The sequence below is a fragment of the Miscanthus floridulus genome, chromosome 6 (assembly GCF_019320115.1).
Source record: "Miscanthus floridulus cultivar M001 chromosome 6, ASM1932011v1, whole genome shotgun sequence".
Lineage (NCBI taxonomy): Eukaryota > Viridiplantae > Streptophyta > Magnoliopsida > Poales > Poaceae > Miscanthus > Miscanthus floridulus.
The window spans coordinates 82,491,091-82,503,777 of NC_089585.1; the positions used below are offsets into that span (position 1 = coordinate 82,491,091).

The 12,687-nt window shown below is 40.8% G+C and overlaps 1 protein-coding gene across 1 annotated transcript; it reads left to right on the top strand.

Moving 5' to 3' along the window:
- The first annotated feature begins 917 nt into the window (after nt 1-917).
- LOC136456219 (protein ANTI-SILENCING 1-like) lies at nt 918-11,902 on the top strand. The gene is made up of 11 exons (XM_066456006.1): nt 918-1,138; nt 5,025-5,398; nt 6,589-6,757; nt 6,850-7,337; nt 7,971-7,994; nt 8,149-8,241; nt 8,536-8,614; nt 9,741-9,825; nt 11,064-11,175; nt 11,254-11,370; nt 11,463-11,902. The coding sequence occupies exons 2-11, from the start codon at nt 5,039-5,041 to the stop codon at nt 11,526-11,528; spliced, it is 1,593 nt and encodes a 530-aa protein (XP_066312103.1). The 5' UTR covers nt 918-1,138; nt 5,025-5,038; the 3' UTR covers nt 11,529-11,902.
- Nucleotides 11,903-12,687: the final 785 nt, after the last annotated feature.

Consider the following 12,687-nt stretch of genomic DNA (forward strand, 5'->3'; position numbering starts at 1 on the left):
ATAAAATCAAAACAATCTACATTTGGAAACCGATGGAGTAGCCTCTACTAGTTTAAGCAACCTGTGACGTTGGGTCGGTGTAACTTTTTATTTTATAGAGAAAATCTGATAACGAAAGGTTTATGTTGGAAAATAAAGATCTCCGGCAAAACTACGTTTTTGCATCTATTATGTTATATATGAAAAATAAGTTTATAATTATGGCTGTACAATTTATTGTTTTTTTGTAAATTTTGGAATAATCTACTATTTATTTTATTATAACTTTTTAAACGGCTCATGGTAGGTCTGCATGGCTACATGCAGGTTTAATAAACTCCACGAGGAAGGAACGCGGCGTTTATTTAACTCGACTCTACCGAGCATATTTTACACTCCCACCATTTTAAAAATTATGTATTATAAATATTAATAATTTTTTATATATATTTGGTCAAAGTTAAAAGTGTTTGACTCCTTAGAAAGCGAGAACACCACTTATTTATGAACAGATGGAGTATCTGTTATTATACCAAATCTGCTCAGTACCAAATCTACCAGTTCATACCAAATCTCAATCCCTGCTCGTGCGTCCGCGTTCGATACGAATCATCCTTCACAAGCTCACATGTCCACGTCCTATCTAGTTTCAATACAAAGACCGGGTCCACGCATCCGTATCTGGTATGAAATCCTCGGAGCTCACACATAAAAAAAAATCCCCAGTGCAACGCACGGGCATATATCTAGTATATGAAAAATAAGTTTATAATTATGGCTGTACAATTTATTGTTTTTTTTTAATTTTTGGAATAATCTACTATTTATTTTATTATAACTTTTTAAACGGCCCATTGTAGGTGTATCTCTTGATAAATTCAGCAGACACGTCTTCCATATTTTCAGCGGCTTTCAGTATACGATCGGGCCAGGGCAAGTGGAAGTGGGCAACTGCCCTCGCCGCATGGCAATCCGCCAATCCCCTCGTCTGTTCGGCTCCAACTTCCGAAAAAAAGGAGGGAAACACAAGAGACGCCTCCGCCTCGCCTCGCCTCAAACCAGCCCCTCATCTCGGCGGTTCCGCCAGTCCGCCTCACCAACCCGTCGTCACATCCTCCATCGCCCGGAGCGCAGCCCATCCCCTCCGGCGAATCTATCTGTGAGTTCCCATCTTTCCCTCCCCATTGGGTTCCCTACTTCCGCCGGCGCCGACATCTGTTCATGGAAAAGGAGGCAAGAAATCCCCACGGCCCAACCGATGCTTACTCCGAATTCTCTCTGTTATTCTTCTTTCTTTGAAGCAATGCAAAGCCTTCAAATTAGCAAGCTAGATTTGAACCAAATGATTATTTGTTGATTTTGTCCAGAGTATAGGATTAGGGTTTAAAAAGAGTTTTCTACGACATTGAAATGATCAAGCTAAATTAGGGTTTTAGAAAAGAGATCTCTACGGCATTGAAATGATAAAATGGAGTTGTAAATCAGATGAGCTTGGGATGAATTATGTTGTTTGAATCACCTACAATCAGCAAATAAGTGATGAATGTTTTTGAAAGAGGACATTACCAGAGCCAATAATGAATTAACAAAAATGTCCTACTACTTAGGCCGTCAAGGGCTATGATGTTGGATGCTTTGTTTCTCCTATACCAACCATCTTGTATCGATTGATTTTGGCAAGCAACATTATTAGTGGGTTCTTTATTGCTAAACAATATTACTAGTGGTTTCCTTCATTTTGGTAAAGACTGTATCACTACTTCATTCATTCTTGCTGCAAATCTTTGTTTCTCTATGTCGAACTATTAATGTTAAAAAATCCTTAGGTGGCATTACTATTTAGACAATATCACTTAAAAAATATCCTTATGCTTATGATATAATTTCTGCCCATTTTGCTATTGCTACACCCCTAATTTTGTAATGTTTGCTGACCTTTCGTTGGAGTGGAGGTTACCCCCTTCTCTTGCTTCATGTGAATTGCATCTTTTTCTTTGGGGCACAATTTCTCCTATCTGGTGGGTGTCTATTTTTTTTTAGTTTTCCTTAGTAGTCGCTGCGGTCATCTTCAGTCAACCATTTCGTATTATGGTTAGCAGCTATAGAGGTTACCCCGTGTCTGAAACCGAATCCACTGCCTTGCCGATTTTGCTTCGTTGGTTTTGTTTTGCCATGCATAGTCGATCCTTGTGTAATGCTGGTTCTGCCTTTATCTTGTTGAGAATTTGGTACTGTGGTTCACACTAGTGTTAAGTTAGTGTCCATTTTGTGCTTAATAATGATTCTATGGGCATGGGAGCCATTCCTATTTGCCAATTATCTATTCACAAGCAGTGATGGAAGTACTCAGATGGTGCATGTAAAAGGGACATGTCTGCCTCTTGGCATATCTTTCATTTGATCTGTAAATTTATTTCTCGAATGTGCAATTGATTCATGAAATTCAGAGAATTGGGATTACTTGTGCGGATGGATCCTCATCCTAAGGAATTTTACAAAATAATCTTGAGTGCAAATGCCATGGATGACGAAAGCAAATGGCTATGGTAAAGCTTTATGCAGTTCGTTTTTTAAGTACTTCTGGTGTATGAGGTTCTACACGAAAAGCCCTACTAGCATGAATCTCTTATTTCTGTAGACACTTATATTATATTCTCTTGCTGTATTGACAAATGGTCAAAGGCATATGCTATTGAGTTGTGAGTTTTGTGTTATTGCTCCTTCTCTAATCTCTAGTACTCCATCCATTCCAAATTATAAGATGTTTTGGCTTCTAGAAAAGCCAAAACGTCTTATAATTTGGAATGGAGGGAGTACTATTCTTTTATGGCAATGAGCGCATTCAGCATTCATGGAACCTTTAAAGTTTCTTTCATACTAGTAGTGCCTATGTAATTCATGTCAGAGAGAATGTTTCATAGTGATTTGTCATTTGTCCAAAAGTAATAAAACACAGATCAGGAGTTCTCTTTCAGCATGACTGGAATGATTAATGATCCTTCCAAGCTACTTTATATATTTCAATTCTGTAGTGATTTAATTATCAAGGACAGGGGTACCTACACCTACGCTATATGTTCATGAAGTAATCAACATTGGCTTGTACTGATCTGTTGCTAGATGAAGATGCATATTTAGGAACTTAGTTGAGCATGGAAATGAGGTAGGTTAGTGCAACATGTTGCAAAAAAAATGACTTATTGCTTGAGGGGTTCTCTCTACATTGGCTTTTGCAACCCTTCATTCAAGTGAAATATGCAAGCTTCTAAATTGTGGATGTCAGTTAATAGCAGATCAGCATATTGGATATTGGGTGATATGATCCCATCTTGGCAACTGAAGTGTCTTCATATTTTTTTAACTATTTATGTATCATGTTGAAGGGCAGGCCTGGTGCAGTGGTGAGAGCTGTCTCACTGAGTCACCAGGTCGTGGGTTCGAAGCAGCCTCTCCGCAGATTTGCGGGGGGAAGGCTTGCCTCGGTTTTCCCCTTCCCCAGACCCCACTCATGTGGGAGCCCCTTTTATTTATGTATCATGTTCTTTTTGATACCAAACCTTAAGCATCAAAAGTATATTCATTTAACTTTTATTAAGTTTTGGTGCTTTACAGCCACATTTTTATTTCAAGGACAGATTTTATTTTCTACTAATGTGAATTTACTAGTTAAAAACTACACACAAACTCACAAATTCTTTTCACTTTCAATCAATGTACAACTGAAGCAAGTGGCCTTTAAAGTTTTAGAAGCATAGTGAAATATGTTGGTGACATCGTGAATCTTTACAGTAAGATCTACTATTGTAGCATAGTAAATGATAAAACTAAGGTGCCTCCCTACAAAAACTATGTATTATTTTTCTGATTATATTTAATTGTACTGAAGCATGCCCAAATAGGAGCATAATGGTTGTGTGAGATTGATATATTGGTGAAGTTTTCTGCCATATTTTGCAATATACTGGGCCATTTACTGCTGTTCCAAGCTGATTTATTCGATATGCTATATTGGCATCTTCTAGTGACTGATACTGACATGTCCTACATGCTGGCCAATACAACTGATATTTATTACTCCCTCCGTTCCAACTTATAAGATGTTTTGGCTTTTCTAGATACATTGTTTTTACTATGTATCTAGACATAATGTATATCTAAGTACATAGCAAAATTTATGTATCTAGAAAAGCCAAAACGTCTTATAATTTGGAATGGATGGAGTAGCTTGATGCTACCAACTATTGGTGGAAACAGGGAGCATTCTATTTTCATGGTGCCCGCTACTCTTAAAGATCTATGGAAAAAGGGACCACTTGCAATGAAGAGCTTACGTTTTACCCCTTTGTATCATGGACATAGATAGGACAACCTCAATTTCAGAAAGGTCCCAGTTCTAGTTTTGTCCAAAGTTAGATCTTTCTATCTTTGACCATCAATTTATAGAAATTCGTAAAATTTAATATCATAAAATCATTTATTTAGATTTACCATGAGAAATACTTTCATGTAATATCTAATTTGCACGTTAAACTATATGAATTTGCAAGAGTTGATGATCAAAGATAGAAATGTTTGACTCAAGACAAAACTAGAACTACAGCCTTTATTTTTAAAGAGGGGCTATATGTTGCCACTAGGACTAGTAAGACAACTGTTAAACTTCCTAGGTCAACTAACACTCAAATTAAAATATTGTAAAAATTGAGAACATGTTTTTTCTTGAAGTTCCACATTAATATTTTTCCTGAGTAGTTTAGGAATTGGGTTTGCTAAAGTTTTTGTGTAGTTAGATGACAGAATCATCGTCGAAAAGACTGATTGTTCTTGTTTTCTACAGTTCGGGGTGTGGGGGCATTTTTTTTTGTTTTTTCACGGACTTTGTCTCCTTTGTGTATTATCTTATCTCTTAATGAAGTGATACGCTACCCTTTTGCATGTCCGAGAAAAATAATCATCGGCTCCACAAACTAGTTTAATGCTTTGCTTAAGGTGCTGGTTTTGCTTCATCTATCTTGTAGTTTAATGTCCTTAGTTTCTAATTGTAGGCTTATGATAAGCTATGAGTGTGCCACCACCTGCCAGCGCCAGAATGGATGGGAATAGTGAGAAAATCCAATTCTCATGGGGGAAGTGTATAGCTAAAGGTGTTAAAACAGGTTCACGATTCTATGGGTCCTTCACATTTGACAATGTGAAGTATTCGTTGTATGACTGTGTCTATCTGTTTAAGCATGGTGATCCTGAACCATACATTGGGAAGATTATTAAGATTTGGGAGCAAAATCAGGCTAAGAAAGTAAAAATTCTTTGGTTTTTCCTCCCTGAGGAGATTCAGAAATATTTAAGAGGCCCTGTGGTGGAAAAGGAGATTTTTCTTGCTTCTGGTGATGGTAGTGGGCTTGTGGATATCAATCCGCTGGTATGTTTCTCATAATGTCATTCCTATGTTCTGCCTTGTTTTTTTTGTCGTCATCCTTAACTTCTTAATCTGACATCATGCCCATAGGCTTGTGCATTTTGAGTCCATAAATATTTTATCAATATGAATCAGGGGTGCTTGCTTATTGTTGGTTTGGAGTTAATGAATCAAAATGCTTGCTTCTAGTTGGTTTGTATTTGATGGATCAGAATTATCTGTTTCTTTTTAAGTTTCTCTCACTTATTGTAGCAGTGAGAGCTATAATTCAATCAAGTGCACGATCTTGATCTGCTTTAGTGCTATGGTGGTATTGTTGTTAATTCTCTGTTTCATTATCACTAATAATTGCTTGCATTCTTTCTTCCTCTTTTAGTTGCACTGAACATTCTTCGAGTTACATGGAATTCTGAAATGTCTTTGACAATGTGTAACATGCCAAATCTGTCTCGATTAGTACTCCCTCGGTCCTGAAATATAAGCGTATTTCATACGGGAAAAGTCAAACTTTACAAACTTTGACCAACAATTAGTCAAATTATATACAAGTTTAGGACATAAAACTTGTGTCAATAGATTTATATCCAAGGAGCTTCTGAGATGATATTGATTCTTTAGCAAATAAAAATATACTGTAAGAGAAATTAAGGGTCAAATTCTGCTTTGTTTGACTTTTCTCTGGTCAAAATACATTTATCATTTTGGGACGGAGGGAGTAAATTTTGGCCTACTTGCCAGCCAACTGTCAAAACTGAATATGAATTATCCTGTGTCTTTTAATTGGTTATTCATTCAAATTTACATAATACATATAGAAAGAATGGCGTGAATAGGAAATGATCCTTTTGTGACAGATTCACAAATTAGAAATGTAATTCAGTGGTAAAAAGATAGATTCACAAATTAGAAATGTAATTCAGTGGTAAAAAAGTTTGAATCTCAGCGTGCAAGAAATCTGCCAACAATTTGAATCGTTTTTAGTCGGAGGTCAACAGTTAACTTTCGTTGAGCCAGTTGAGCATGCTAATTAAGTAGTGCATGTCATTGAGTGTCACTTATCAACTACAGATGTGCATGGTTGAACACTTCCTGCTCTCATGTATCGGAGTCGTAAATGTTAAATCTGATATTTTTTCCAATTTTGGATTTATCTACTACTAAAAGATTTCAGTGGTCATGTGTTTCTTAATTAGGAAGCTATTGCTGGAAAATGCACTGTTATATGCATTTCAAAAGACGAGAGGAATCGCCAACCTTCGCCTCGGGAACAAACAATGGCTGATTATATCTTCTATAGGTGCTTTGATGTTAAAAATTGCACACTTTCTGACGAGTTGCCTGATAAAATCACAGGGCTGGAAGGTCAGCAGAGGATCTAGACTTGATTTATGCCCTACAAATTTGTCTGGTAATGTTTTCAATTGAAGTGTCTAATTATAGTCCTTGTGGTGCAGTCAATGTTCTGCTGAATCCAAAAGACGAGCAAGGCATGTCCAGTGCCAGTGCAGCAAATGTTGTGCTGAATCCAAATGTGGATGAGGTTTTGGCTGCCACATTCACCGCTCCCTGTTCAGCCACTAAAGAGGATGATGAAAGTCCGGCTACTGCAGTTCCCCTTCCTCAGGCATCAGTTAAGGAGGTGGATGAAAAGCCGCCTGCTGCTATTCCCCTTTCACAGTCTGTGGTCAAGAAAGAGGATAAGAAATCAATAGCTGCCATTCCCCTTTCTCATTCAGCAGTCAAGGATGAAAAACCAGTTGTTTCGGCTCCCCATCCACAGTTATCAGTTACGGTCAACATTCCGAAGCATAAAGAGTCACAGAAAGCTCATGCTGGGGAGAGGCCACCAAAAAAGTTGAAATTATCCCAAGAAGCTACAGGGCAGGACATGGTCCCATCTATTACTGACAAAAGACCTTTGGCGCTACCATCAAGACAAGCTGTAAATTCTTTAAACTGACTATTCATTTATACAGCATGTTACTCCTGCTATTGTTTTCTTAGCTGTTTCTGGAGTACATACAAACATGCTCCCTTTTTATTTAACGTTACAATCTTAAAAGAATGTGAAGAGACGTTACTGCATCTTTCTAAATTGTTCCATACCAAGTTTTGTACATGCTTACATTTTTCCAGACCCATGTCTCTATTCATTGGTCACTGAAGTTAATGAGAGGTGGAATGAGGAGAAAAATGTACCAATGCAATTGTGAGCACAAGTTTGGTAGGGTATATGGTCATATATGAGAGGTGGATTGAGGAGACCAATGTCCACAACTGTGAGCACAAGTTTAGTAGGACATATGGTCATATTGTGCTCCTTACATTGATCTTTTATTTGCCAACGGTCATAATCTTCATGAACTTTTAACTGTCAAATCAATTAGAGTTTTGTCCCATGTCTACTGCACACCAGAAATATTCCTCCTGTCTACGGATCATTTGTCTGAATTTTTTTTTCTGCTTTTGCTATGCTTTCATTTTTACCAATTATTACTATTATTTAGTGTTTCTTACTGATTTTTCACCATATTTCCTTTTTTTTAATACTAATACATTTTCTGTTATTTAACAGGACAGAAGCACTTGGTTTAAAATTGTGAGTGATCTTTCTGCACTACATATGCTATGATTGTACCGAAGAATGCCATATCTATGCTTGATTATCCATTATTAATCAGAATTACCATAAACTGATTACTATGTCTTGGACCTTAAATTTTATGTGATGATCTTTTTAACAAATATTTCAGCCATGGGATGACAGACTACAGATGTCTGATAAGCAGGGGACACTTGTATATATTCAAAATCTTGATATTCAGTTTGGAGGTGCTGACTTAGAGGTAGCATCCTGTCTATTTGGTTGTCATAAGCCCAAGCTTCTTCTCTATTATATTCCTGGCCTAATATTTTTTTCAATTATGTGAATATCCTCTGCTGTCTGTTTAGTTGCAATTCTATTTCTGCACACTCATCTCCTACAGTTTTTCTTTCCAATAGTACATTCATTCTTTTCAATCTCAGTATTGGAGTGTTTGTTTTAGGCTTTGTTAGTACTACTATTACTATTTTGTTCGTTTTATTTTATTTACTCCTACATCCCCTTCAACATTTTTTCATGACAATAATGTTTGCAGAAGCTGGTTCGTGAAGCACTACAGCTAAGTTGCATTGCCAAGCCCATTAACCACCCCACCTGTGATGATCCAAACAATGGTGAGTTGTTCACTAGTTCAAGTGAAACACTGGGCGGTGTTGGTGGTGTGCGTGTGTGTGTGTGTGGGGGGGGGGGGGGGGGGGGGGGTGCCTCGGCGAGATCACGAGGCTGGGGTGGCACGTGGCATAGGGCTTTAAATGATCTATTGTTGACAGAGAAAAGGGGAAAGGGTGATGGACCGTTGGATCCGCATCAAGGTTACTAAATCGGCTAGTCATCGCGATACCTACCAGGACGACTAGTCGACCTGGTCGGTCTAGTCATCTATATAGTCATCCTGTATATACCAGGACATATATGTAGGGTACATATACTATATACTTATATAGTAGAAATCGAGCATCAAGACTATTTCTGGTTAGTTGGAATGTCCAGAACTCCATATTCTTGTGCTGCTATAGCCTTTTCTATAAGGGATGCAACATCTGGAGAAGCTGAGTATGCTGAACCAGCAGCAGCTGATGCAACTGATGAGCTCATCTTCGTGCTCCCTTCCTGCGCACCCACAACCTTCCCTTGACCCCTGCTGCCCTACAGAAGGAGGGAGGAGGAAGCAGCAGGGAAGATGCACGGACAGGCAGCTGGGAACCGGAAGGGAGGGAGGACGGAGGAGTGGATGAGATGCAGCTGTTGCACGCGCACAGCAACTTTGCAGCCGACGGCTGAAGGTTTCACAGGGTGAGGAGGTGAGGGAAAGAGTGGGAGAGAGATAGGAGAGAAACCCTAATGGGCTTGGCCCAAACAGAGTTAGCCAGTAAGTTGAAGCAGCTCATCTGCCTATTTGATGTCTAGTTGGTTAGGGTACCTATTCAGACGATTAATCGCAACTAGTTGACAATTAATCAGACGACCACGTTTTTTATTGCTCTGATCGAGACGGAGTGCCTAATCGAGTGCTGGGTACAGGGCGATGAATCGTGATGAATCATGATTAATTGGATGATCTGCATCCTACCACCCAAAGTTGGACTGATATTTGGCCTGATAACCTGTCGATAGATGTATATACTTTTCCTTAATTAAATATATGTTCCATAAATTTGTCAGCTTTGCCCATTTAGTAGTGGACTGGTATTTTTCTTCTTGGTTCTTGCAATTTAACTACAAGTGGTTTCTTATCTGTAGGAAAAGCATATGCTATATTCAGGACTAAAAATGATGCTGATGTGGCTATTTCAAAAATCAATGCAGGCTTGGTTGTTGGTGGAAGGTATGTGTTTATACTTGGATGTAATTTACTCTCTGTGTTCAGTGCCAATGTGTCTTATTCTTTTGAATTTTACTTGAAGTGGGGTTCTATAATGCTTTGTGTCAACTGTTGAAATCTTGTGGCAGATCAACTTCCAAAAATTATGAATTAGATCAAAGAGTCTTCTGAGGGGTTTCTCTGACTCACTGTCTAGTTAGGTCCTGTTTGGGACAGCTCCCCCAACTCCAGATCCACAAAAAATAGCTCCACTCCACCAAAAGTTTGCCAAACACTCTAGATCCACCAAATCCAGATCCACCAAAATAGTGGATCTCAGGGCAAGATTCACCAAAAATGGTGGATCTCCTCAAGGGGTGCTCCACCAACTCAGATTTGGTGGAGTTGGAGGAAATTACCCACCACTGCCACTGGTTACACGACTTACCGGTTCATTTCTATTTTTCTTTCCTCTTCCTCCCGTCGCGATTTCTTCCCCTTCATCGCGACCGCGGCCGCCCGCGCCCTACCCCGCCATGAGCGCCTCCTCTCCCACCGTGCAGGAGCCGGTCCCGCCGCCGCCGGCCATGCGCGGACGCGCCCCGCCGCTCCCGTCCCTCGGATCTGCCTGCGAGCACCGACCCTAGCCGCGTGTGCCGCTAGAGAGGCCGCCTTGGCCGCACGCCTACAAGCTCCGGCCCCGGTAGCACGCCTGCGAGCTCCCATCGGTGGCCGCCCCCGACCAGCGCCTAGCCCGTCCTGGCCGGTCACCAAGCCGGCATGGCCGCCGTCCTCGCGAGCTCGAGATCTAGCCCCAGCCCCGAGAGCTCGCCCCCGTCCTCGTGAGCACAAGCTCCGCCCGTCGCGCGAGCGCGAGCGCCGCCCCGTCCTCGCTAGCGCCCCGCCCCGCCCCGCCCCCTCCCATCCCCGGTCGCGTGTTTTTTCTTTTTTCTTTTTTTTTTCTTTTTGCTTGCTGACGTGTGGGGCCTACGATTCAGCCATTGACATGTGGGGCCTATCCTAAGGGCAAATCTGACCATTCCAATCAAATTGCCCTTGCGTGGATTTGGAGCTGCTGTGCAAGCCAAACGGTTTCACGGTGGATCTCAGATCCAGTAGTGGAGCTGTTCCATGGTGAATCCTAGATCCAGATTCACTTTTTTTAGAAGCGGAGCTGTCCCAAACAGGCCCTTAATAAAGTTTGTCTAGCATGATTTTCTTGGTTAGCTACTGTTAATTCTTGCCTATTTTATAACTTGCAGACCTCTCTACTGCAGCAAAGGTTTACTCAAGGTTCCGAAATCTTCAGGAACTCTTGCTGGGCACTTGACCTTACGTAATATTAAAATTGGTAAAAGACAGCGAGAAGAGCAGGTGGGTGTTTTATAATAAACTCTGCCATGTTTTCCTTCTTCCTTTGCTTGATATTTGATGCAACTGTCTGTTCTGCAGAGTAAGGCTGTATTGACGTCACATTGCTCTCAGCCCAACACGATAGAGTATGAGATGGCCTTGGAGTGGATGATTCTAAAAGAAGCACACACGAGAAAATTCAGAAAACTTCACGAGGTAGGCGTAATTCTGTTAAAGATTTGTATGAATGCCGTTGTCTTGTGTCTCACATGCAAGACCTTAATTTTGCATCTTCAATCGGTTTGTAGACGCATAGAGATCACAGGAAGGGGTTTGCAAGTATGGGCAGCAAGAGTGCAAGGATAGAGAAGTAGCAAGCTGGTGGTTGTGCCATATCAGATGGAGGCCTTCGTAATTATCACTTCTCAAGATGATGGGCAAGTTTCATATGTGGAAGACGGTTGTGCACAGAGTTTTTTTTTTTGGTTGCAGTTGAATTCATTTCCTGTACTAACTGCACCATACGTTGACTGCTGATGTTAATTCTCCTTTGGAACGGAAAGGAGCAAAATTCGCAGGACAGCTTTAGAAATTAGAATAGCCTAGGCAGCAGCCGTTGCAGCAAGTTCGATGACGTTAGCTTATTTAAGGCTAACAATATAGTTATTAGTTAATGTATGCCGGTGTACCAATGGCTTCCGTACGAGCAACTCTTAAAATTAGGTTCCTAAATCAATGATTTGTGCAACTCCTTCCTCTGTGAGCCAGCCCTCGCGCGAGCTCGTCGTGTTTGTTTCCCCGGTTGCGACTGGGAGGAAGGCTCGCACGGGCGCCAATCAGATCAGTGATCTCAGATCAAATGGCCAAGCTCTTCGCAAACTGCTACTACATGCTGCTTGGGACAGAAATCCAGCTGGACAGCAAACCGTACCTGCTCACTGCCCCCTTCACTCTGGCTGAAGCAAAAACGGCTATTGCCAAGAACAGTGCTCCGGAGCCTGATGGCTTCTGCTCGGCATTCTACCGTGCTCCGTGGAATCACATCACACCCCGGATTGAGCGCCTCCTGGCATTCTATGACAACAATGTCAACTCGACAAGAATCAACAGAGCCCACATTATTCTCCTTGCGAAGAGGCATGTCGTCGTCACCCCGACGCCTAGACCAATATCCCTTCAAAACCTGTCGGTCAAACTACTAACCAAGATGACGACAGCGCGGCTGTTGAAAGAGATTACAAAATTGTTGCGCTTGATCAGACCGGCTTTTTCTAGCTAGCAAGAAACATGGCGTAGACAACTTATTTTAGAACAACCAATAGAATAGTTGTTTCTTCCAGAAAAATATCTAAAACTAGACTCCATAACACAAATAGCTACTCTCGCCTATCGTTTTGCGTGGCATACTAAGACCCTCTAGGCTTCTTGAGTTTTTCCAACTCTGGTTTTGAAGGCTTAGGCTTTTCAGCAATGGTTGGGGTGAAACTTGCTAAACACTAGCTCATAAAATGGTTAGGTGAGGAAACTATAGCG

Excerpts from the sequence above, each read along its gene's own strand:
- LOC136456219 (XM_066456006.1), top strand. The coding sequence starts at position 5,039 with ATGAGTGTGCCACCACCTGCCAGCGCCAGAATGGATGGGAATAGTGAG. Across the intron at positions 7,338-7,970 it reads CGCTACCATCAAGACAAGCT|GACAGAAGCACTTGGTTTAA; the intron begins GTAAATTCTTTA and ends GTTATTTAACAG. Across the intron at positions 9,826-11,063 it reads GGCTTGGTTGTTGGTGGAAG|ACCTCTCTACTGCAGCAAAG; the intron begins GTATGTGTTTAT and ends TATAACTTGCAG.